This window comes from Melopsittacus undulatus, chromosome 6 (assembly GCF_012275295.1).
Source record: "Melopsittacus undulatus isolate bMelUnd1 chromosome 6, bMelUnd1.mat.Z, whole genome shotgun sequence".
In the NCBI taxonomy this organism is placed as follows: domain Eukaryota; kingdom Metazoa; phylum Chordata; class Aves; order Psittaciformes; family Psittaculidae; genus Melopsittacus; species Melopsittacus undulatus.
The window spans coordinates 73398343-73423162 of NC_047532.1; the positions used below are offsets into that span (position 1 = coordinate 73398343).

A 24820-nucleotide genomic window follows, 5' to 3' on the forward strand; every position below is an offset into this window, starting at 1 on the left:
TCCAGCCTCTTCTACTCAACAGGCAGCAAACTGGAGGTCCATGACCGACCCTCCTCCCCCCTTCCTTCAGAGCAGATGGAGTTTGCTGCTGGTGGCAGTATTTGGGGTTGACACCTTGTGCAGCACAGCCACACCAGCTCATACTTGGTGACAAGGATGGGTACGCAGGGAAAATGAGAGCTCTGGAGCAGCCTGTGAAGGGGTCTCCATGCTCGTATTGAGGAAAGCAGGTTGCTGTACATGCAAGGCTCTCTGGGGTCTGTAGCCCACATGTGCAGCACATCTAGCTGTGAGCTTGTCAGTGCTGGAGCTTTGCAGGACCCTGTGGTCCTTGGAGCTGTGGTGGATGTGGAGAGTGGTGTCTGCCTGGCCATGCCTGCCTGCAGCAGGAGCTTGGTCACTGTGACAGCTGTGAAGGAGCAGCCAAGGTGGAAACCATCCATTGGCCCTCTTTGGCCAATTTCCCTTCCAGGTCTCATCTGCCGGAGCAGCAGATGCTTCCTGGGTGCCCTGGATACTGACAAGGAAGAGTGGGGAAGACATGGGATGGAGGAGGTGGATTGAGCAACCATCGATCCCTGCCAAGGCGCACACTGTCAGGCTTGGGAAGTGCTGGTCCTTCCCACTGCCCCTGCCCTCCCTCTCTCCACACTGCTTCGAGCTTGCTCTGTTTTGGCAGGAACCCACATTCTCATCACTCCTCTCCTCCCCTTGGCTCAGCTGGAGCGGCTCCTCCCGGCCCCTCTTCTGCCAGCACCAGGAACATTCCCCTGCATGCTGTGGGACCGCTGCTTGGAAACCCACTGCTGGAAGCAGAGAAGGAGCCCAGGGTGCTGCTGGTCCTGCACAGAAGGTAAACCTCATCCCTCTTCCCCATCCTACTGCTGCTGAAAATGGTGAGCAACTGCAGCTCCTTGGGAATAGAAGGGGCAGCTAAGCTGAGCTTTTCCCATGAGATTTCCTTAAATAAGCCCTAGTCCTAAAAATAAGCAGGGAAAGTCATTGCAGAGAGGAAGTGCCGTGTTAGCACTGCTAATGCCATGTTAACACAGTGAGAGGCAGTTCGTTCCTGTTCTTGAGTTAGTGAGATTCCTCTAGCAGCCCTCGCTGAAGGGGATTTGCTGTACTCTGGTTCTGCTCCTTGCTGGAGCTCCAGTGCCTGCCCAGACTGGAACGAATTCTGCCAACACGGGCTCCGTGGGGCATCACCCACCTCGGGTAATCACCCAGCCACAGAACTGCCATCCAGGTTGGTGGTGGTCACACTTGTGGCAAGCAGTAAGGGCAGGTTTTTGGGGTAAACAATTGAAGTGTGAGTTCATCAGACAGCAGAAGATAGTGGCACATTACAGGGCTATTCTCATAGTGTTTATGCTTGTGTAGTGGCAGATAAGCAGCAGCTTATCTGCCCTGTCTTCTCCTTCCTGCTTTCTCTCTGTTCTCCTAAAAACCCTCTCCTAATAGGGTTTTCTCCTCCTTGCCTCAGGGCAGCCGCATCCTCCCTGACCCCACTCTGACCATCCAGCTCAGGCTGGGCTGTGCCTGTGGATCTGCCCAAGCTGTGACGGTCACTTGCAGTAAGGTAATTCCTTCCCATGTATCTGTCCAGGGGTTTGTCCAACTGCATCATCTGCTGGTGGCTGAGCTTGTCCCTTCCTGCTGTGAGGCTGCTGCTTGGCACTGCTGCTGATCTCCCTCATTCCTGGTGTGGCAGGAACAGGAGCTATTGCAGGCAAGTGGAGATGTTTTTCTCTGTCACAGCCAGTTTTACCTGTGCCCCTGGCTCTCTCAGGGCAGCTCATGTCCTAGGTTTTTTGCTTGCAAAGCTTGGCTGGATCAGTTAGTTAAAGACTGACCATAGCCCTGTTGAGACAATAAGTAAAATACATTCCTAAAAGGCTGCTTCTTCCACAGATTTCTGTCTGTCCACAGGGTTAAAATTAGGGAAAGCTGTGTCTGGCACCCACAGCTGCTGGCTGAGCTTGCCCTGGGAGGGAGAAGGCTGAGGGATGGCCAAAGCAACCTGGGGAACCTAAAGGACAGCCCCTGGTGCTCTTTAATGATGAAAAAGCCCCTTTTTTAAGCAGGACACAAGTACCCGCATGGGCTGTACCCCACCTGAAATGTAACTGGTTATCATGACTCCCAAACCTTTAGTAACGTAGCCCCTGTAACGTTACTTCTGAGTGCAGTGTGTGAAGCAGTTGTGGGCACCCACAGACTCAGTTTTAATTGTGCCATGGTCATGGGCTCCTGGTAGGTGATTTCCAGATATTTATTTTTGCCTTGAAGCCATCTCTAGGGAGGCTTCTTCTGAAGCCTCTGCTCTGACTGCATCTTCCTGTGCCCGCACTGCAACCACAGCCCCTGCTCCTCTTCACTGCTGCTCTTTGCCCTTTGGGCCGTGACGGGTTCACGGGTGTCCAGGCTGGTGCAGGGCTGGGGCAGCACCCAGCTCTGTGCTGGGGGTGCAGGTGCTGTGGCAGCACCCAGCTCTGTGCTGGGGGTGCAGGCACTGGGGCAGCGCTGCTCTAAGGGTCTCGTTTACAGGAGATGAGGCTCAGTGCCAAGTGTTAAACTAAGAAACACACTGATGTAAAGTGAGGGGAAAGGCAGAGAGGAGCTTGTGGGGAAAGGGGAATGGGTGTGACTTGTGGGGATGTGAGCTGCTTTTTAGGCTTTAGTAAGTTTTTATGACTTCAAACAAATCTTGAAGCTCCCTTCAGAAGAAACCCCTACACCCACCTCTGCAGACTGGGAGCTCCAGGTATAGCATCCACACACCCAAAAGCCATCAGCAGCTGAGGGCTGTCTCCATGTCCCCTGCATGTGCAGACACTTTGCAGCACTCAGCAGCTCCTCCTGTCCTGCTCCAGCTCCTCCAGTTTCTGTCCTGTGCTCCCCACTCTTCTGTCTTTATCTATGCCTTTCAGAGACCTTCGTCCCTGCACTGCTGCCAGGACAAAGCACGGATATGCAGCCTGTGCCCCTGCACAGCCTTTCGGAGCTGGAGAGAGCCTGTCTGCAAGAGATTGCCCTGTACCAGCTGCAGGAGAAGCTGCTCCTGGGAGATGTGAGCCTGGCTAAAGGTAGAGAATGGGTGAGGACAGCTACTGTTGAGGGAGGGGAACTCTGAGCCATTCATGCTGCTCGTCCCCATTCCTGCTTTTCCTAACAAGAGATGTTGTTTATGGAAAGGCTTTTGTGACACATTTTGGTCCATTTTATGTTTTTTCTGCTGCTTTGGTTTGAGCGTTGCAGACCTCATCAGCCTTTTGAGGAGGATTTGTGTGTCCATAGGAGTGTGAGAATGTGACCTTGCCTGTTGTCTGCCTCTGATCCCCTAATCCAAACCAGATGCAGAATGCCTTGGCAAGGTCTTCCACTGGGACTGTCTTAATGCCACTGAGATGGGATAAGCTTTGCTTCTTGGATTGATGTCCAGCACAAAGTCCTAATGCTGGAATGGGGTTTATGCAAGGCTAAAGACGTGCTACTGAAATTAATGGGCAGATAAATATAGAAGCTCCAGAGGGACTGAGCTCCTCTGAACTGGCCTACATAGACACAGAGGCACAGTCTGGGTTTCTGTAGCTGCCATCTACACATTAACCAGGCAAGGACAGTGTGTGGGGGAATAACTGACTCCTTCCCATATTCACTCCTTACTCAAGAGTGGACAGAACACCTTGAAATGCCTCCTCTGTCCCAGGCTGTGTTGTGCCATCCTAGTAGGGCAGGAGATACTCCCCTCTCATTCCCAGAGCTTCCGGTTGCTCCATGGCTGCAGCACCAGTGACCACTCTGCCTTCAAGTCCCTGGGGACTTGGCCCACAAACATCCTGCTCATTTTGAGCTGTGAGATCCCATTCTCAGCAATAGCCTGCAGCAGCGGCTTCTCCAGTGCAAAACCCCCATCATTCACTTCCTTGCTGTTAAGTGTGCTGCATTTTGTCCAATGGGCTCCTCTTCCTGTGGGATAAGCGCAGGGATTGCAGAATCCTCACTGCATCCTTGTGTGTGTTTTGCACATCACTCTTGTGCTCACCTGGTTCCTGCAGGAAGCAGTTGCTGTCAGGGAATCCCTTCTTCCCTTTCTCCATCTTCACAGCCCTTAGGTTTCTACCTGCTCGTTGTTATCCTTGGCTGGGATTCAGCATGAGAGGCTGAGGATTAGGTGTGGAACTATTGCACTTGCAGCATCAGTTTCCTATCCCAGCATTGTAAAGGGAAGTTCATAATGTTTGGAAGCACCTGAGTTAGGGCTGCATGGTCTCCATTTGGCTCCATTCCTTTGTGTGTGCTTGCCCCCAGCATCTGCCCACACAGAATTCCCGCTGCCTTTCACAGACAGCCATTGCACAGTTGATATTTTCCTTAATGAAAAAATGTTAAACACCTCTTGTAATGCTTGCATCTCTAGGCAGTTTGAGGATGAGCATCACAGTGTGTGCTCCCCCACCATGAACCAGACTTTGGGCAACCTTCACTTAGCTCTGGATTGTTCTTCATCTTCCTGCTGTGTCTGGTCATTTAAATGAAACAACACAAATGGTGCTGCAGAATGACTGATGTAGTGACATGCACATGCTGCTCATACTAACTGCTATAGCTTGCCTGTAAATCTTACACCATAACCCAAACAACTACACAGGCTATTTCTAGAAGAGAATTCCACAGGAATAAGGAGCACAAGCCAGAATAGGGTGGTGTGTCCTGGAAGGATTTAAGGAAGGCTGTGAATGAGTTTTCAGTTCATTGGTGCTGGCTGCTGCCCCTGGATATGCAACATGGGAATGCTGAGGAGCAGCACTTGCCTCCCCAGGGTCAGACGGGTTTCTGGTGGGATGTTTTGTCTAACTGTCCTTGTGCTCTGTCAGACATTCCCAAAAGCTTTTCCAGGGCTGGATTCCTTTTTCCAGTGTGGAGACCAGGGCTCGGAGGATGAATTAGGGCATTCTCTAGGGTCATTAGGTAGTTGCTAGAACATCATCATCAATACCAAATCGTGTACAAGGTGCATACAGAATTGAAAGGTGGCCAGAACAGGTTTAAGCTGCAGCCTTTGGACAGCTGAAGTTTTCCTGCTGCTCTTCCACATGTGAGAACCCATCTGGGCTTCTCGCCATAGGCTCCTGGCACATCCTTTCACTCGGGGAGGATGGTGCCAATCTTGGGCTGTTTCCTGCAGGCAGCTGAAACAGCATCCTCTGGGCCATTGCAACAGTGCCTCAGGCATCCTCTGAGCCATGGCCACAGCAGCCCCACACCATCCGTCCACCATGGGAGGTGCCTGTGGTCATGCTCTGGGGCAAGGGAGTGGAAGGCAAATGGCTTTAAGGGGAGATGGTACTAAACCAGCCTAATGATGCAGAACCTTTGTTTTTTTTTCTACTCGTAGTTGGACCTAAAGGCAGCAAATCCATCCGCCAGAAGCTGGAGAGCTTCTCAAAGGAGAAGAAGGGTGAGCAGCCCCCCTCTGCCCCATGCCTGGTCAAATACTTCTGGTGATTTATAAAGCTTCCACGTCACAGACACTATGAGGCTGTAACCAGTTGAAGGAAGGAAAGCTCGGGAAAACTGGGCACAGATTGCAGCAAGCCCGTGTATGGAGGCCAGTTTTCCTGGGTCACCTTCCTCTTCCTCCCTGTCTCCCTCTCTGTGCCCTCCTGCTTGCCTCCTGCCTGCCCTGCACCCAGAGTCCCACCACACCATGCCCTGGGGATATTCTTCCTGGGTGCTCCTGGGGAGCTTGAGGAGGAGCAGAGAGCAGGAGGGGACAAGGGCACTGATTCAGGGCTCTCATTGTGGATTCATGCTACAGATCTCCTTGCCGTGTATGGAGCTGGTTTTATTTGCTGTCCTCTCCACTCTCTCACCTTCACAGTATCCTGGCATTCGCTCTGTCCATCTATTCTTCTACCCAGGCACACACAGCCCTGGCGCTGGGCTCCCACTCTTCTTTCCTGCTGGTGACACTTCTCCATTGCTCCCACGTTCTGCCCTAGACTGCTCCCCTCAGACCTTCGGGATCCCGCTCTCCCAGGTCATCGCCAATGACCGAGCGCACCGGCAGCTGCAGGAGGCAGTGAGGAGCAGCCGCCGGCTCTGCCTGGAGGTAGAGGCGACTGTGAGGACATTCCAGGCCCAGAGGCACCAGAGGATGGGCAGGAGCCTGGTGCCCTGTGGGGCCATCCCTGAGGAGCCGCCTCCCCCTGCTCTGCCCAGCAGTGAGTCCTGGCGCCAGCGGAGGGTACGCTGTGAACTGAGCAGTGATGGTGCTGGGCCAGGGTCACTGAGCTCCATGGCCAGTGTGGGTTAGAGCCTGGTCTTAATGGATGTGGTGCTGCATGCTGGTCTTGTCTGCCCTCAGGGACATGGGGTGCCCCAGCTCCCCCCAGAGGTGGGCCCTGAGGGGTGGGACACTTCACTGGCTCTTAGGGAGCCAACATCACCAGAAGGACATGGCCAGCCAGCCAAAACCTTCTCCAGAGGGAGATAGGGACAGGAGGAGATCCAAAGCCCCTCTCCAGGTTTCCCGTAGCCCCTTTAGACACTGGAGCTGCTCTAAGGTCTCCCCTTCAGGAGCCTTCTCTTCTCCAGGCTGAACCAGCCCAGCTCTCTCAGCCTGTCCCCATAAAGGTTTCCTCTCTCCTCATGTCTGTATATGGCATAGGTCTGCTGCAGTAGCAAGGCTGTGTTCAGAACCACCTTGCACTAGGAGCAGTGCACATGAAGCAATATTCTCTTGACACCCCATAGAGGCTCTGCAGACCCCTGTGTCTGTTTGGAGGTGATGCCTCCCTTTCCCGCAAACTTCCAAGGTTGCAGAGTTACAGAACAACCCCTGCTCCATCACAGGGCGCAATGTCCGTGGACTCCATCACTGACCTAAGTGACAACACCTCCAAGCTGCTGGAGGCTCTGCAGTTGTCACACCCACATGAGCTGGGTCCATGGAGGAGCCTGGGCAAGAAGAAGATGTTGAGCCTCAACCCTATCACCTGGCAGGTCCCGCGGATCGTGGACAGATGCTGCGAACACATTGAGATGCATGGTAAGTACTTGGGTTCCACAGTGGGTTGGTAAAACCCATCCTGTGTGGTGGGCTGCGGATTCCTGCCCTGGCCATTCCCCAGGATGGGAGGAGGGAGTTGATTCCTGGGGCAGGGAATGCTCCAAAAACCTAGGAAGAGTCCTTTGGACTAGGTGTAGCATCTGGGCTGAGAAGGTGTATCAGTGACACATCCCTTGGTGTTAAGGCCTGGTGTACTCTGGCCTTAACTCCCCCTGCAAATCTAGTAGCTCACAGTGACTAGAGATGAGACCTCCTCCCTGATCCACAGAGAACCCCAGAAAATCTTATGGCTGCAAATCCCTCCTTCTTACCCCCTCTGCTGGGAGTGGGATGAATGCAGCCCCTCATGGACAGTGCAGAACCATATCATGATGCTGAGGTGCTCCCAGGACTGCTCAGGGTAGCTGAGGGCAGTGGGGATGCAGAGCACTCACTTCTCTGTCTCCTAGGTCTCCATACTGTGGGCATCTTCCGAGTTGGAAGCTCCAAGAAAAGAGTTCAGCAGGTAAAGAAACATTTACTGCATCCTCCATGGCTGTGCAGCACCCAAGGGATGGATGCTTGTGTGGGTGGGGAATGAATCCCAGAATGAGGGATGCAGCAGCTTAAAGCTCCTCCAGCTCCAACCCCTGCCACAGGCAGGGACACCTTCCACTAGAGCAGCTGCTCCAAGCCCCTGTGTCCCACCTGGCCTTGAACACTGCCAGGGATGGGGCAGCCACAGCTTCTCTGGGCACCCTGTGCCAGCACCTCAGCACCCTCACAGGGAAGAGCTTCTGCCTAAAGAGCTCATCTCAGTCTCCCCTGTTCTGGCAGGTTAAAGCCATTCCCCTTGTCCTGTCTCTACAGACCCTTGTCACTGCGGTAGCTCTGAAGAGGGACAAATCCTGACAGCATGGCTCATATCAAGAGGAAGAACTGACTGTTTTATTCTCATTTCTCCCATCTTTAAGCTGAGGGAGGAGTTTGACCAAGGACTGGACGTGTTTCTGGATGAGCATCAAAGTGTTCATGATGTGGCTGCTCTGCTCAAAGAGTTTCTTCGGGACATGCCGGATCCCCTGATTCCCAGAGAGCTCTACTCAGCCTTCCTCAGCACAGCCTGTGAGTACCCATAGTGCAGAGCCTCTGCCCAGCCCATCCTCCACTGCTGCTTTTGTAAGGTGGAGAAAAAGGGAATTTTCTTCCTGAGCAATTCCCTGGCCCACTACCAGCTCCCAGCACAGCTCAGTTTGCATTGCTGAAAGGTGTCTTGACAAGTCCTTGCCCTCCAGATTCTGGGTGACTGGGTTTCTTGGCAGTATCCACAGTTTCCGGAATTGCTCTTCCTTGGTCTCCTTCACCACTTCTTTGTTCTCCTTTTGCCATCCTTCTCTGGTCAGGTTTGATTCTCCAAATCCTTGAATCCCTGCTTCCACATCACAAATGAGCAGCTATACACTGGTGGGCTTGTCACCAGGCTGTGCCATGTCAGGGGGCAAGACAGGGCACATGATGGTGGGAACAGGAGTGTGCAGGGATGTAGTGGAAGGTACAAAGCAATCTTCTGCCCTCAAGCTCAGGTTTCGGAGCACAGAGCACACCTGCACTGTGAAGCAGGAGTGTCAACCAACCTTATTCTTGCTGAAATCACCCCAAAGCAAAGGCATGAGACTGCACATGTGTCTGCTGGTTGTGGACACACAGCATGGAGCTTCTTCATGATAAGTATGACATAAGACTGGGCATGTCTCATGGGGTATCCTTAGGGAGGTCAGAAAAATGGGGATGAAAAGCAGGACAGTACTGCATCCTGGCTGGAAGTGGCTGCAATGGCTTTCCTTTGGTATCTTTTACTTGGAGTCCTAGACATGGAATTTGCATTATGGAACCTGAGCCTGATCTCTTGTTAAGGTTTTCTGGCCTGTAGAGGGTTTCTCTTCCATCTCCTTGCCCAGCTTCTGTTTGGCTTCCGCATCCTTCCTTACCCTCCTTTACCAAATCCACTTGAGAGCCATTGGATTAGTGATGTGCTGCTGGCTCGGGCACTTCCGGATGCTGCACTCTGGGGTTGTTTGTTGATAACTGGGTTACCGCATCCCCTGCTCTGGGACAGTGTCTGCGGGGCTGTGCAGTACCAGCCACAGCCCGGGTGGGACGGAGGCCGCGCGGTACTGACGGGCTCCGCTCTCCGCGCAGCCATGGCGGACACTGTCCAGCTGGGGGCGCTGCAGCTGCTGCTGTTCCTGCTGCCGCCGTGCCACAGCGACACCCTGCGGCGGCTCCTGCGCTTCCTGGCCGAGGTGGCGCGGCACGCTCACCCCTCCCGCCGCCCCGACGGAGGCGAGGTGAGGCTGCGCGGGGCGCGGCGCTGTACGGGGCGGGGGGAGCCCCGGCAGGACCGGGTCCTTGTGGGGGGGGCTGGGAGCTCGCGTCCTACGGGCTCTGTCCCCGCGGGCCGCACAAACACCGTCCATGTGCACTGCTTCAATGTGCACTGCTTCGGGGTCCCACCTCCCGCTTCCTGCGGGTTTCAGATCGTGGATGAAGGTTGTTTCTCTGCCGATTAGAGCGCTAAGTCTGTGGCTCAGAGGCGCTGGTTTTGTCCCATAGATGACAATAAGGTAATACACAGATCTTGGGTATTGCCTTTTGGTGGGGGTTGTGGAAGTGAGGGAGATGAGGATGGAGGGTCTGATGCAAGGGGGGGGATGTGTGTGTGCTCCAGCACACAAACCCTTCATGCTGGCCCTGCTATGAGCTTAGGGAGGACCAGAATTGGACCTGTATTAACACTCTAGCCTCACCCAACAGTTCATGTTCCTGACCAGGGGGGTGAGGCTATCCTAGGACATCTCCTGCCGGTGCATCTATAATGTGTGATTTCCCTTCATGATTGCTTGCCAGATTCCTGGGAATAAAATGACAGTTTCAAACTTGGCCACAATCTTTGGTCCCAACATCCTGCAGAAAGAGAGGCCTGGAGAGAAAGACGCTGCTGCTGTAAACTATGAGGACAGCGCTGCCATCATACTGGTACTCCAGAGGCTGATTGAGCATCACCAGACCCTGTTCATGGTACATGTGGCTTCCTCAGGGCAGCTTCTCTAGACCTGTCCTTCCCCTCTGAACAATTCTAATAGCAGCAGAAGGAAGGATAGATTCACTGCCCTGCTCCAGGTGCCTTGTGAAAATGGGATTCATTCCTCATGGCAGCTGTAAATATTTGTTTGGGATGGCTTGTTAATGCATTGTAAAGGCAGAGCTGAGGGTCATGTCATGAACAGATCCCCTTCTCTCTGTCACTTTCCACCCCAGTGACATCTGACCAAGCTCATTTGGGGCAGGGAACAACTGGGAAACAGCAAGTGCAGGAGCAGCAACTCTGAACTGATACCCTCCCCAAAATCCCAGTGAGGGGGAAAATAAGAGGAAGAAATGGGGGACCCAGGAAGAGGGAAGCTGTCCCCATGGGATGCAGTGCAGGTGGGCACCAGGTAGTCATGTAGCTGAAGTGGCTGCTCTCCTTGGGGACAGCCCCATGGGGCTGTGCAGCTCTCTGGAACCCCCAGCAGAGCCACCTGGGTTAGCAGGAGCATACACTGAGCATTCTTCCTGGCCTGGTTTTAGGAAAGGACCCAGGAAATTCACAAGAAGTACCAGAAATGTCCACTCCCTGCAGGTCTATGGGAACATGACACTTCAGCTCCCAGAAAAGCCTTGTAGCAACAGTCAGGTCTGCAGGGAGTCATAGGAGCAGGACTGGTGTGGGGAAAGCAGGGCTGAGACCTGCTCAGGCCTGGGTGGTGTGTGGGAAGTCACTCAAACACGGGGTGTCTGTGAACAGGGATGCACCTGGTGTCCCCTCGCTGCCATGAGCGTGTCTGTGTGTCCCGGCCAGGTGTCCCCTGAGATGCAGCAACACATCCTCAGGAGGCTCTTTCAGACAGACCCTGACATCATCAAGTACCTGCTGCGCCGGAGGCTCCATGCTGTACCGTGAGTCCCTGCCCAGCTGCAGGGGCACAAACCCTGCTTGTGCTGGCAACCACTGCTGAGACAGAACCACAGAATCACAGCCTGGCTTGGGCTGGAGGGGCCTTAGATCTCCTCCAGTTCCAACCCCTGCCACAGGCAGGGACACCTTCCACTGCAGCAGCTGCTCCAAGCCCCTGTGTCCAACCTGGCCTTGAACACTGCCAGGGATGGAGCAGCCACAGCTTCTCTGGGCACCCTGTGCCAGCACCTCAGCACCTTCACATCCCAGCTTGTCCATGCCTTGGAGCTTCTTGTTCTCCTTTATTCCTCCCAGTCTGTCCAAAGTCCCTCCTTCACCCAAATCTACTCTGCACCAGCACTCTCCCACTGCACACATCTTCGTGGGCCTCTGCTGCCCCAGCCTCTCAGGACCACGCACTGATACTTGCTCCATTATCGGCTCCATCAACAGCCTTCTCCAGGTTTTCCTCACCCTTGGTGCTGTCTGCACTTCTGTACACTTTCTGCCTGTCTTGTGATCATGGGTCTCTGTGTTCCTGCCAGCTAGGTCTGTACCTCTGCTTTTTGGCTGTGAGATAGGAAAGTCCCAGAGAGGCTCAGAGTTTGAGCTCATACCCTTCCCTGTGAGTAAAGAAGGTGGAGTAGAAGGGTCTTATGTCCTATGATCTGAGTCCGTGATCGTGGCATGTAACAGAGAAGGTGTTTTGCTCCCCTGTGGCGTGAAGCAGGGCAGCTTAGCAGTCTTGAATCTCCTTGTAGAACTGATGACTCCTTCAGTAACATGGGCTGTCCTGTACAAAGTGGTTTGCCAGAGCACAGACCTTAAGAGCTGTAAGGTTACCTTATGCTCCTGCTGCTTGTCTGTCCTCACATCTCTTTTGGGACTGTCCAAAGTGATGGCAAATCCTTGGGGTCACTGCTAGAGGGTGTGTGGGTGTGAAACTGGCAATGGAAGCAGTCTGCAAATAGCACATCTCTCTCTTTTCCCTTTTAGGAGCACAGAGAGTGCAAATTCAAGAGAGGAGCATGCTCCATCCCTGCTGCCAGGGTGGACCCGCACCCTGGAGAACAACTCAGTCTCATCGGAGCTGTACAGCAACATCTCATTCCTAAACCTGGACATTGGCATCTAGCAGTGCTGGTCCAGCCCCTCTGCACTGAAGACACGACTGTGCAGCTGGGCAACCCTTCCGCACAAGCCACATCCTCTGTGCCACGTCAGAGGAGTGGAGCTGTGACAAGAGCATGAAAGCCTGCAGGAGCCCCTTTGCCACCAGCAGACCATCCAATGGCATGCAGGCTGGAGAGCAGCAGGCTGGTGTCTGACAGACTGGGAGATGTGACCTGGAGGTTCAGAACTGATCCCATCTGGTGTAGTTGCAGGCACTGGTCAGGCTGGTGGCTTACAGAGCAATAGCCTGGGGCTGAGCCCCCCTGTGCAAACAGGAAGGATACTGACCTGACACTGAGTGAATGAGGAATGTTAGCAGGGCAGTGAGGATGGAAAATGCAGCTGGGGGTTTGGGATATCACCATGTGCTGTTTTGTGGACAGAAAGCTCTCCTGGAACTGGAGGAATGCCCATGGAGCTACAGGAACAGCACCCCTGGTGCAAAGACACCCTGGCCTGCTCTATTCAGAATGAATCACAGCTTTCTTCTTTGTTTTAACCCCTGTTTAAAATTGCTAATGTTACAGGTAATAAAACACTGTATCAACCCCAGAATGAATGGCTGGTGTAGTAGGAGAGCACAGTGTACTCTGAGGACTATAAACTTCAATTTTGCTTGAATTAGACCTTCTAATGTATTTTATACATTATGGTGTCATTTCATGATCTTTGGCTGAGAAATGGCTGGTTGGGTTTGTTCCTGCTTCTCAGGCATTGGAATTCATGGCTGGTTACATGCGAATGTATGTTTGTAGCTGATCTGGCAGAATCAGAGTCATGGAATGGTTTGGGTTAGAAAGTGTCATGTTCACAGTTGAGATCTTGCCTCCAAAGAAATGCAGTTGAAGAGAGGGCAGGCAGGTAGGATGATGGTGAGGGTTGTGGTGGGAGGAGGATCAGTGCCTGGAGAAGCCTGATGGCTTTGGCCACATTTGTAACATCAAGAAGGTCGGTGATGGACGCGGGACCATTCCTGTGCCACTCTCCTGAGAGGTGGATGAGTCCCACCACAGGCTCAGCAGCATCTGCCGATGGGTGGTGCCTCTCTCAGGGTACAGCAGCAGCACTGCTCAGGGATGAGTTGTTTGAAAAGGTCCCTTCCCTGTGGATGGGTACAGTTGGGGCGGGTGGAGAAGCAGTTCCTGGAGAACAGCAGAGGAGCATGTGCTGAGAGATAACTGCTGAGAGCTTCACAAGCAGTGATAAGCTCTGGAGCTGAGTGGTTCTGTTGTGTCTGCAGGAGCAGATAAACTCAGGGTACCATGAGCCTGCTGAAGGTTCTGAGGTCACCAGCACACTCGAGCACCAGCTGTGTAACAGCACTATGTCCACACTGCTCTGTGCAGACATACTACAGGATTACACCACCTGCAAGAGCTGCACCTCTGGGGACCATCCACATTCCTCCCAGGCAACTTCTGGCCTGTCAGGGTAACTGCTCCTTGGCCCTCTGCCAGCAGTGGTGGTGCTGTTCCCATGTGGTGCAGTGACACTTATCTCCTGGCAGCCCTGGCAGCCTGGGGCCGTTACCAGTCATGTGCTGAGGAGGATGAGGTGTTCCCTCAGTGGTGGATCTCTCTGAGCTGTTACCAAGGTTCACCAAGAATTTGGAACTCAAGAAAAAAGCAGCTAATTTGGGCAGCTTTCCCTGCATGGGATGGAGAAAAGCAGACTCAGGATGCACCTTATCCCCATGTTCCAGTATTTAGAGGGTGGCAGAGACCCCCTTTTTCATGGAATCACATGGAGAAGATAAGGGGTGGTGGGCAAAAGAGGGCTTGTGGGGAAGCACGAGTCATTCTTACTACAGGGAATACAACAATCCCTGTGGGGTCTTTGTACACATCATAAGGCTCAGAAACTGCTCTGGCTGCCACTGGAGATATTGCTACAAACTCCATGTGAGGGCAGCCCAGCACCGAGAAGTGACGGCAGAACCCAGGAATGGCTTCCCGAGAAGGACACAGGTTTTTTTCTCCCTCAAAAGCTCCTTGGGCTGTCACTGCTGGGTGTGCATCAGTGTTTCATACAATCCCAGCCTGGTTTAGGTTGAAGGGACCTTAAAGGTCACCCCAGTTCCACCCTGTGCCTCAGGCAGGGACACCTTCCACTAGAGCATCTTGCTCCAAGCCCTGTCCAACCTGGCCTTGAACACGTGGTGTGTTCTGTGGAGCTTGGTTAAAGGAGAGCAGAGACAAGTGGGAAACATCCTACAAGACTTCACATCCTGGTGGCTGCTGATGCAGGGAAAGAAAAGGGCACCTAGCAGGAATCGTAAAGGTCTCAAAAACATTTCCAGCTGAGGGAGAAGCCAGCCTGGCCCAGGATCCCAACCATGCAGGGGACCAGCAGCACTAAGGAGGGAGCTGGGGTGGGATGGAGACAAGGAATGGGCGGAGGCAGGGCTGGGATGGACGGATGGTGCCGGCACCTGCCCTCTTCGGGAGGACCCCTATGGCTGGGTTTAGGCCGCCCAGCTCCTCAGGACCAAGGTCCTCAGGCCCCGTGTGACACCCGGGACCCTCGGAGGTGGGGACGAGGTGAGTTCGGGAGGGCGGGGGAGAATGTCATCCCTGGTGCTGCCGTGGGGGGACAGGGGAGACGCCACACCCGAACCCACGGTGGAAGGGGATAGGTGGGAGCGCTGCGCTACGAACGGGAGGGGGCTCCGGGACGCTCCGCCCAGCGCCCGGGGCGGCCCCGGGGCTAAAACGGCCGCGACCGGCGGAACACGCTCTGCTGCCGCCCGGACCGGAGCGCGCCCGACAGTGAGTGTTGTGCTGTCATTCCCTTCCACATCCTCCCCCAACCCCCCAAACCCGTCCGCTCCCGCAGGGCTCTGCACCGCGGCTCTCCTGCCGGGACATTCCCTGGCGCCGATGGAGCGCGGGGCTTCGGCTGCGGCTTCTGCCCGCGTCCAGGTCCCGGCCAAGTGCGAGCGGGGCCCCCATCGGGTCTTGGATTCCGCCGGTGCCGGGGCAGCCGAGCTCAGCATCCCCGGGCGCCGTGTGCCGGGGCTGCCTCAGGCTGACTTCTCGTCCCCAGCGATGGCCGAAGAGCTCCGGGACCTGCTGCGGGAGTTTGATGAAGTGATGGAGGACTTTGACAGGGGCCCCACGCCTCAGTACGAGCAGCATCTGGAGGAGCTGAAGAGGAAAGCAGGGACCAGGGTGTACGACAGCGGCATCGACGAGCTGGAGAGTGAGTCAGGGCTGGGCAATGAGGAGTCCTGGAGGGGATTGTGTCCTTCGGGATGGAGCAGCTTTGGGAGCTCTGGGGCAAACCTCCATGGCAAACTACCGAACTTCCTGCTGATACTGCCTCTGAGTTGCTCACCCAGCACATCATGGGCATGAGTTGCTGAGCCAGGGGGCTGCCAACATCTGATGCATTGGCTACTGCAGGATGGCACAAGGGTTGAGATAACCCAGAGCTCAGAGGGAGCTGCTTCATTATAATAACCCTGAAGAGTCCCCGTGGCTGTGCTCAGGCAACCTCTGGTGCTGTTGGACTTGGCAGAGCAGCTCAGTTCCCTTTTTCCAAGTATTCTTCATAGCAGGGGGAAGAGCAGATGGGCCAAGAGGGAGGGTGGACCAGGGCCCTGTGCCATGCACATGATAAGTCCCTGCCCCTTCAGCTTTATTATAAGGTGCCTGTGGCTATGGCTGGTGACTGACGCTTCACAACTGCAGGTACCAGCACATCCCCAGGAAGCAGCCTCAACTCCAGCGAGGAGGACCTTAACACCCCGGCCAGTGCCTACCCCTCCAAAGGTGAGGCTGAGCAAGCTGTCTGAAGGGCTGTTTGCTGGGAATTCCCCCTCACATTTGTCTCAGCTCTACAACCATGGGCTGGTCCCAGGAGGGTGCTCGTGGAGCCCTACTGGATATGCTTTGGGGCAGGAAATGCTATGTCTGCAGGCAGAGTTAATCCTGGGGTTCTCCTGCCTATGCTGCCTTCAGTAGCATTCTCAGCTCTGAGGTGTGTGCACACAGGAGCATCTTGCCGCAGAACGGGTGATGCTGGAACTGCCTGGGGGTGTGTGGCTAGGATTAGTACTGAACTGTGCAGTTCAGGTCCCTGTTGTGGATGCAGCTCCCAAACCCCCTCCCACTGCACAGGCAGCTCTTGGCTGGCACAGGCACAGCAGGCAGTCACAGCAGCTGTGTCTGGAAGCAAGGGGTAGGGACCTTTCCTCCCTCATGTTGGGGAATGGGAGAGACCTGACTCTGTTTCTCTCCACCAGCAAAGCTTGGCAACACACAGGAGCTGGAGGAGTTCATTGCGGACCTGGATAAAGTGCTGGAAGGTACAAACACAGCTCCGATCCTGCTGTTCCCTGAGCCAGTGGGGCAGGACACTGGGATGGGGCTTCTTCATCACCTCCAGCTTGGCAGAGCCTGGCCCAGCACTGCTGCAAGCATGGCTCTGGCAGCAGGGTTAGAGCATGGCTCTGGCTGCAGGTGGGATCCTTCTGTCCTTTCTTTTGTCGGGGGCTCACCTGGAGATCCCCCCGTCCCTCTCTCAAGTGCTTTCAGCTGGGGCAGGAATTCCACTGCAGAAAGGTGGCAAACAGCACAATCTGCAGAGCTGTTGGTACCTTTGGAAGGTACGCAGACCCTGTGGGTCTGCTCTGCCTGCAGCATCTCTGTGACTGCTGCATGGAGGGTTCTCTTTGCTATGGGGGATGGTGAGCAGATGGAAAAGTGTTTTCCCCTTGTGGCATTCCCTCACCTGCAAAAAGTCACCTCTGTGGATATATGTCATCTGGAGGGAGGAAAAGGGAGGATTTGGACTTGATAAGTATCACTTGACATGTGCCTGTGGAAGTGAAACTTATGTATGTGCAGAGCAGGAACTGCTCCCGAGGGTGTCTGTGGTGGCAGAGGGGGAATCCCAGCCCATGGCCAGGCCCTGGTCTTCTCCTGGGGCAGGTGGTGATGCTGGTGTCTCCAGCAGCTCTGCCCAGGCAGCTCTGCCCTGCCATGGGGATCTGGTCCCTGGTAGCTTCCTTGCTGGGGAAGTTGAGGCAGAGGCCGTGCTCCCTTCCCAGAGGGGCCCCTGGGTGGCAGCCTGAGCAGGGAACTGGATTGAAACCAAATGAAGCACTTCCCTCTAGGCAGGCCCCGCAAGTTGTAGTTCCCAGAATCTGTTCCCTTCCCCAGTGCCCAGGATAAGATGGTGGTGGGTGGGAGGTGTTGCTGCTGTTGATGCTGAGCCCTCCTGGGAGAACAGGAGCCCACAGCAGGTCTCTGCTCTAATCCTGCTGTTGGTGCTGCCTGGGGGGGTGCAAGAGTATCAGCAGTGTCCTGTCCCCAACATCTCACCTGTGTTCTTCTCCCTGCTTCACTGTCCTGCAGAGATGTGAGACGTGGTTTTAGTGGTGACTTTGAAGACAAGAACCTGCAGCAGATGAGCCCTGTGTATTCCTGATACAGCCTCTGCTTCTGCACCCCTGCTGCCCCACCGCCTGCAGTGACACCCTGTGCCAGCCACCACAGACTGCCCCAGCTATGGGGACCCTGCTCTGCTCCTGCAGCACTCTGCCAGAGCTGAGACGAAGAGAGCTCTTGGTGGAGGATCACAGAGGATTCCAGACTGTGTGCTGGGTGGGACCTTACAGCTCTTCCAGTTCCAACCCCTGCCACAGGCAGGGACACCTTCCACTAGAGCAGCTTGCTCCAAGCCCCTGTGTCCAACCTGGCCTTGAACACTGCCAGGGATGGAGCAGCCACAGCTTCTCTGGGCACCCTGTGCCAGCGCCTCAGCACCCTCACAGGGAAGAACTTCTGCCTAAGAGCTCATCTCAGTCTCCCCTCTGGCAGGTTAAAGCCATTCCCATTGTCCTGTCCCTACAGGCCCTTGTCCCAAGCCCCTCTCCAGCTTTCCTGGAGCTCCTTTAGGCACTGGAGCTGCTCTGAGGTCTCCCCTTCTCCAGGCTGCCCCAGCCCAGCTCTCTCAGCCTGGCTCCAGATCAGAGCTGCTCCAGCCCTCACAGCACCTCTGTGGCCTCCTCTGGACTCACTCAGCGGCTCCACATCCCTCTCCTACTGTTCCCCCAAAGCTGGATGCATCACTGCAGACTTTGCCCATCTCTTGTGAATTGGGGGGTCAGTGGCATCTGTGCCACTGTTGAAGCCAGAGGAGAACCCTGGCTGGTTTTGAGGAAGATGAGTGTGCAATGCATCAGCAAGAGTTTGATGTCCCCTCCTGCATCAGGGAAGCCTGTTCCCATGGCAGATGTGTCACAGGCAGTGACAACCACTGCTGGCCCTTTGCTTTGCACGAGTAGCCTCAAGCCTGAACCCTGCCCGTGCCCTGGCTGCTGCTGTAAATAGTGTTAAAAGGCTGTGGCTGTACAGGGGATGTGTTTGTATGAAGGGTTTGGAAGTGTCTGCTTGTCTCTGTGTGTGTCCAGTCTTTTCCTGTGGGTAAACCTGAGCCTGTGCTTCCCTGGAACAGCCCCATAAGCTCTCAGGGAGCTTGGCTGCTCCAATGGGGCTGGATCCAGCCAGCCTGGACCCTGATGGCGAGTGGGAGAGGAGGGCTGAAGCCTTGTACTGGAGGCTCATCAGGAGCTGTGAGGTGGACAAGAAGCCTTGGCAGCTCCTCAGATACCCCATCACATGGCTTTGGCTCCTGGACTATGTGGAGGTGCAAGAGGAGAACAGAGACCATCCCTTTTATCTCCATGTGCAAGGGCAGATGAGCCACTGCCTGCTCCTCTTGCTCTGCTAGCCCTAAGGACCTGTGCTTGTGGTGCTGCGGGACCTGCTCTGCTCCTGTTGATGCTCAAAAGCCACCTACTTTACCCTAAAGATGCATTACAGGGAGTATTTGTTGGTTCACCTACAGAAACAAGAGGCAAACAGGGCTCCCTCGTGCAGAGCCGGGTTGTGGGTTTGTTCCCAGAGTGCTTGGAAAGGCTGTGGTGGGTGATGCTGCTCTAAGTGTCCCAGTTCCTGATCGATGTGCCTTGGTGATGCTTCCTCTGGTTACCTCCCCTCAGAGCAGCCCCAGGAGCAAGTCCCCAAGGGATGGGGGTTTGTAGCCCCCTTGCCTGGCTGGGTCCTGGATGCCCCTGTGAGTGAGTGGCTCTGGGGCAGGCAGGAGATGCTGAGAATGCCCAGGCATGAGATGGACCCAGGGGCAGCTGAGGCGGGGGGTGGTTCTGAGGGATGCTCTGTCCATCCCTGGGTTCCTCCCTCCAAAAGCTTCCTTGTGAGTACCGAGATGACTGGGAGGAGCTCAGAGAGAGGAGGAACGTGGGGCTGTGCTCATGACTTCCTTCCCTGTGATGTCTGTGGAGCAGGGCCACGTATCGCTCTGTTGCAACCGTCTGAGCAGGAAATGAGATGGTTTTAGTGTCTTCTCTCACCCCTTGGCTCCTGGCATGCTGATCAGGAGGATGTTGGTCACCTAATCGCCAGCCTGCGGCTTAGTGCTGCATCAGGGATCTGCTGAGCATGCACTCATCCTGCACAATCAGGAGGTGGGAGAGAGGGCAGGAGCCAGGTGCGGGGCAGGTCACACCTGGAGACACTTTCCACTGTCTCTCTCCCCACGCTGCATAATGCAGCCTCTGATCTGCCTCCCACATGGAAACCCAGGTCTTTTTGAGCAGCCAGAAGATGGGGGTGGTGGGGATGCTTCAAGATCTGCCCATGATGCTCAGATGTGCCACGGGGGCTGGCACACAACACCCTGGGGAAACTCAGCCCACACCATGGGCTGAGGGCAGCAGGAGCCATGGGGAAGGTCCCTGCCATGCACGTGGGTTGTGGCAGCCACCCCGATGTCACTGGGATGTATTTCCTCTCTGAGTCACTGGCGCAGGCGTTTTGCCCTCGTGCTCTGCTCTGACGCGTGTTTGTTCCACCATGGTCCTGTTCTGCTCCAGGGCATCACACAAGCCTCACCAGCACTGTGGGAAGGGGGTTTTTAACAGCCCAGCCCCCACCCACCCCTCAGTGCTACCTCCACTGGGTGAAGGTGATGCTCAGTGCTGGACTGGGGACCACACGTTGTCTCTTTCCATCACCCCAGCACAGGAAAGTGGCTGAGAGCTGCAGTATCAGATAACACAGCAGAGCCCCAGATCTGCTGTGGCTGATACACCCCTGCAGCAGAACAGCAGCTGGTGCTGCTCAGAGGGGTTGTTTGTTGTGAGGGTTGCCAAGAGGAGGGTTTGGGCTTCACCCTTGTTTCCTCACCACAGGCAGGTTGGGTGGGTGCTGCTGAGCTGTGTTGTGCAGGATCCTTTCTAGCACTTGTGGTACCTTCTGCACCCAGTGGTAGAGCTGCCAGCAGCTCCTTGGGTCTGTGCTGGGAGCACGGTTGGGCTGGCACCAGGCACCCCATAGTGCTAGTGCTCTGTGTGGGTGACATGGGACCTGATGCCAGCACTGTCTGGCACCAACAGCAGCAGCAATGGTGATGCTCAGCCTAACCCCACCGGGATAGACTTGTGCTCAGGGCTGCACGGAGCACTTTGGGCACTCAGATGGGGGCTGCAGCATCCACCAGCCAGGGGTGCAGTTATCCAAGGGCTGTTGTGCAGCCCAGGAGGACCACTGCATCCCAACCACAGTAATAGGGTTGCTGGAACTCCACAAGCAGGGAGAGCTGAGGCTGCTGGAGGTGGTCAGGGGTGAGGAGTTGGGTGGCCCCTGCGGGCACGTGCAGTGAAGGGACTGCAAAACTAATCACGACAAGCAAGCACGTCTGCAGCATGTCAGCTCCTCCCCTGGGCCCGTCTTCCAGCAGCAGCTTGGAGGAGGCTGGGCCAGGGCCAAGGAGCAGCAGGGTCAGAATGGACTTTGTGTGGGGCTCTACAGAGTCTTGAGGGTGATTTGGATCTGCCAGGGTGGGAACCCACCCTCTGGAGGTACTGAGAGCTGGAGGACCTGGGAATGGTCAGTCTCTGAGCTGTGCTCCCAGGGAATACTGGAGCATCAGGTGTGAGTGGCTGGTCCGGGCTGGCTGGGGAGCAGGCTGGGATGCAGCCCAAATATTACCATGGTCAGTGGAGAAGGAACCCATCCCTTGCTGAGCTGGAACAGGGACACAGTGCATGCACAGGGCCACCAGCAGAGCTGCCACCACCCCAAGCTATGCGTTCACCATGCTGCAGTCTGCAGCCTGCCAGGACCTCTCCTCCCAAGCAGCAGAGCAGTGCTTGCTGGGCATGGAAGTGGCTTAACCAGAGCACAGCAACCTCTTGGGCCTCCTGCCTGCACCTTCCCTCCTAGCCCAGCTGCAGACCCAGCTGCCTGGGGCTGTGCTAGTGCTTTGCTTTGCAGAGTGGGCGCTGCTCCAGCAGTGGCTCCCATCACCCTTCTCATAGGGTCTCCAGGAAGCCCCTTCCTCCAGGCTGGGGACATTTAGCTCCAGCCAAAATGCCAGGGTGCTGAGGAGGCCTCGTGCTGTTCTAGGACCCAAATGACCAGACTGGGGCATGGAGGTGGCTTGTAACCACACAGGGGTGGCAACCAGGCACCTCCCTCCCTTACTGCATGGAGCGCAGCCAGAAACCGCTCTGATAGCCCAAACACAGGGAGCACCTCTGTGCAGACATTGCCTCTGCCTCCCCGTGTTTGCAGGCCCTCCTGCAGGCAGCCCCCAGTGCCTAAAGGGGCTACAAGAAACCTGGAGAGGGGCTTTGGACAAGAGCCTGTGAGGACAGGACAATGGGAATGGCTTTAACCTGCCAGGGGGGAGACTGAGATGAGCTCTTAGGCAGAAGCTCTTCCCTGTGAGGGAAAAGCTCCTCCAGGTCCTTGCTGAAGCTCCACTCAGGTGGAGACTGAGCTGGATGCCTGTGATCAGTGGGCTTGTGTTTCCTTTCCCTGGCTGCTACTCCCTGCTCCAGGCTCCTCCACAGCAAGCTGGGCTCTGACTTCATTCCCCAAGTATCCAAAAAGACAATGCTGATGGTGGCAGCCAGCACAGCATCCTGTCCCCTCACCCCAGTCACTTCCTGGGATTGTTTTGCTCTGCTCAACAGGAGCTGGGACAGGAGCTGGGAGAGGAGGCTGCTACTTGGCTGTCCCCTGCGACCAGGAATACTCAAGCCTCATGCGCCTCCCATTAGGTGGTATTTCACTCAGCAGCAGAGCATGGGGGCTGGGGCACGGGATGCTGTCGGTGAAAGGTTATCCTGTCTCTCCTGGCTTTCTCCTGCAATCTTGCCCTCTGTTTTTTCAGGAGCTGCCCTCCTGTGGTCTCCACCAGTGGTGGTACTGGGCAGCACTGGACTGTGCAGCAGGAGCCCCATCTCCATCCCAGCCAAAAGCCTTTGACGGCCCAGGCCAGAGCAAGCTTGGGGGAGAAGTGAGGAGCAGAGTGGAGCAGGGCTGGTATCCCAGCTGCCTGAGCTGGCATTAACCTCAATATGTAACTAATTCATCTAATACCAGGAGGGTCCAGGCCTAGGGCACCATTCCTCTGCAGGAATGCCGGGGGCTAAGCCTGCAAATAACCCTCCTCGATGTAATCAGCACCTATAAGCTACCAGGGCATTCATGCAATGATCTTTAGACCTGAAATACCTTTCTGCTTTGGGCAGCATGAGACCAGCTGCCTGCTCCCTTCCCCCTGTGTTCCATGAGTCCCGGTCTTCTGCCTGTCCTATCACTGCAGGTCGTGATTAGGTTTTAAAGCTCAACTCTTTTCCCATTTTTTGGGATATGTGTTCATATGAAGTATGTCCCTTGCTACGTGTGGCTCCCGCTGCGTGCTGGCTGCCAGTGCTTGGAAGGACAATGCTGAGGAGATACCACTGGTAGCCACTGGGTGCAAATATCAGCGGGATGAAGCATCAGCATCCTCCCTGCAGCCAATGTGATCTGGAGCATCCCGTCCTTCCCGGTGACCCTCTGCATGATCAGCATGGATGAGGATCTGGGTCCTTCTGCTCCCTCTGGGTCAGCACATGGGGTCAGCAGCTCCATACCTGCTTGGTCACAGTGTGGAGCTGGAAAAGGGCAGCAGGCTCATCTCAAAACAATGCCAATGGCAGACCAGGGACTGCAGAGAGAAGGTGAGATGCTGGAAGCTCCTCTCCCCCCAGCCACGTTTCCAACTTCGGTTATTTCAGGGCTTCCTGTTTCCCTGAAGTAAGTGGCTTCCCAGCAGCTGGGGACATGCAGGTGGCCCTGGGGCTGTCCTGCCCTCACATGATGGCCTTGGCGCTCACATGCAGCCTTCACAGTTTCTTTTTTCTTTCTCTGGATGAAGATCCTGGACAAGTGGTGTAGAAACAATGGGCAGGAAATCAGGGATGGCGGCTGCGCTCCTGCTCACTGCAGCTGTGCTGGGCGAGTGTCTGCAAGAACCTCCAGGTTTCTCTTCTTGAAGCTCCCCATGGAGCAGCTCAGCCCAGCCCTGACAGCAGTGCCGCTCGCTGTTGGGATGAGCAGCACAGCAGTGGAGCAGAGCAGAGCCCTCTCCAGCCCTCTCTTTGCAGCCCCATAGCCCTGCTCCTCCCTCCCACATGCCATGGCTTTACAGAAAGTCCAGCTTCTGACGAAGGTTCCAAGTCTGGACCTCCCCTTCCAGGTTGTTTCTGTTCTTCCAGGACTTTTGCATGGGATGCCAATAAGAAAACAAATGTTGATTTTCCAGGAGGAAACAAATCAGTTTATTCAGTGAAAAAATGGTGGGGCTCTTGCAGGAGCTGGATGTGTGAAGTGCTAAGGGCAAGGCAGGACCTCCTGAGTCTGGAGACCAGAGGAGCTGGTGCTCTGTTCTTAGCACACCCTGTGGAACCCCAGCCAAGCTGCGATTACAGACAAGGTCATGTGAAGCCGGGGCTCCCCTCATTAGGCCCTGTGGCAGGGCCTTCCTCTTCTAAAGGATCTTCTGCATGGTGTAAGGCTGCAGCTGTCTTCCGGGATTGTTAACTGAAACTGAGGCATCATGGCTCTGCTTCCTCTCCAGCTCGCACAGCCAGACCTGCTGTGACAGTCACCATCTGGTGGGACAAGGGAGAGTGCCAGGGCACTGGGTGCAGCCTTGTGCTGGAGAGTTGTAGGACCACATTCCTGGGAACGCAAGCCCTGTTTGGGTTGGGAGGTACCTTAAAGCTCATCCAGTCCCAACCCCTTCCACTAGAGCAGCCTGCTCCAAGCCCCTGTGTCCAACCTGGCCTTGAACACTGCCAGGGATGGGGCAGCCACAGCTTCTCTGGGCACCCTGTGCCAGCGCCTCAGCACCCTCACAGGGAAGAGCTTCTGCCTAAGAGCTCATCTCAGTCTCCCCTGTTCTGGCAGGTTAAAGCCATTCCCCTTGTCCTGTCCCTACAGACCCTTGTCCCAAGCCCCTCTCCAGGTTTCCTGCAGCCCCTTTAGGCACTGGAGCTGCTCTAAGGTCTCCCCTTCAGGAGCCTTCTCTTCTCCAGGCTGCCCCAGCCCAGCTCTCTCAGCCTGGCTCCAGAGCAGAGCTGCTCCAGCCCTCACAGCAGCTCCATGGTCTCTTCTGGGCCCACTCCAGCAACTCCACGTCCCTCTGGTGCTGTTCCACAGAGCGAGACACATCTGTGCACATCTGCGTTCCCCGGAGCTCTCACCTCCCGCCCGGCGCGGCTCCAGCCC

The 24820-nt window shown here is 55.5% G+C and overlaps 2 protein-coding genes across 9 annotated transcripts; both read left to right on the forward strand.

Moving 5' to 3' along the window:
* Positions 1 to 692: 692 nt before the first annotated feature.
* ARHGAP36 (Rho GTPase activating protein 36) lies at positions 693 to 12817 on the forward strand. Of its 7 annotated transcripts, none has more exons than XM_034064185.1 (12): positions 693 to 853; positions 1465 to 1582; positions 2961 to 3089; positions 5402 to 5464; positions 5928 to 6253; positions 6862 to 7057; positions 7528 to 7583; positions 8032 to 8182; positions 9257 to 9405; positions 9965 to 10135; positions 10959 to 11056; positions 12051 to 12817. In XM_034064185.1, exons 3-12 carry the CDS (start codon positions 2975 to 2977, stop codon positions 12187 to 12189), a joined length of 1464 nt encoding a protein of 487 aa, XP_033920076.1. In that variant the 5' UTR covers positions 693 to 853; positions 1465 to 1582; positions 2961 to 2974; the 3' UTR covers positions 12190 to 12817. The 7 variants fall into 7 exon arrangements, with proteins under 7 accessions (XP_033920076.1, XP_033920075.1, XP_033920073.1 ...); XM_034064184.1 differs by having other exon boundaries at positions 1487 to 1582; XM_034064182.1 differs by lacking the exon at positions 1465 to 1582 and adding an exon at positions 1610 to 2474 and having other exon boundaries at positions 2513 to 3089.
* Positions 12818 to 14928: 2111 nt separating this feature from the next.
* Positions 14929 to 17926, forward strand: LOC115945575 (regulator of cell cycle RGCC-like). Of its 2 annotated transcripts, XM_031044202.2 has the most exons (5): positions 14929 to 14995; positions 15273 to 15428; positions 15920 to 16000; positions 16474 to 16536; positions 17588 to 17926. In XM_031044202.2, exons 2-5 carry the CDS (start codon positions 15275 to 15277, stop codon positions 17593 to 17595), a joined length of 306 nt encoding a protein of 101 aa, XP_030900062.2. In that variant the 5' UTR covers positions 14929 to 14995; positions 15273 to 15274; the 3' UTR covers positions 17596 to 17926. The 2 variants fall into 2 exon arrangements, with proteins under 2 accessions (XP_030900062.2, XP_030900061.2); XM_031044201.2 differs by lacking the exon at positions 14929 to 14995 and having other exon boundaries at positions 15063 to 15428.
* Positions 17927 to 24820: the final 6894 nt, after the last annotated feature.

Bases quoted from the DNA above. Each gene is read 5' to 3' on its own strand.
- LOC115945575 (XM_031044201.2), top strand. From the start codon at position 15,107: ATGGAGCGCGGGGCTTCGGCTGCGGCTTCTGCCCGCGTCCAGGTCCCG. The intron at 15,429-15,919 runs GTGAGTCAGGGC...TCACAACTGCAG, and splicing joins CGGCATCGACGAGCTGGAGA to GTACCAGCACATCCCCAGGA. The intron at 16,001-16,473 runs GTGAGGCTGAGC...TCTCTCCACCAG, and splicing joins CAGTGCCTACCCCTCCAAAG to CAAAGCTTGGCAACACACAG.
- ARHGAP36 (XM_034064181.1), top strand. From the start codon at position 2,828: ATGTGCAGACACTTTGCAGCACTCAGCAGCTCCTCCTGTCCTGCTCCA. The intron at 7,584-8,031 runs GTAAAGAAACAT...CCCATCTTTAAG, and splicing joins CCAAGAAAAGAGTTCAGCAG to CTGAGGGAGGAGTTTGACCA. The intron at 8,183-9,256 runs GTGAGTACCCAT...CTCTCCGCGCAG, and splicing joins AGCCTTCCTCAGCACAGCCT to CCATGGCGGACACTGTCCAG.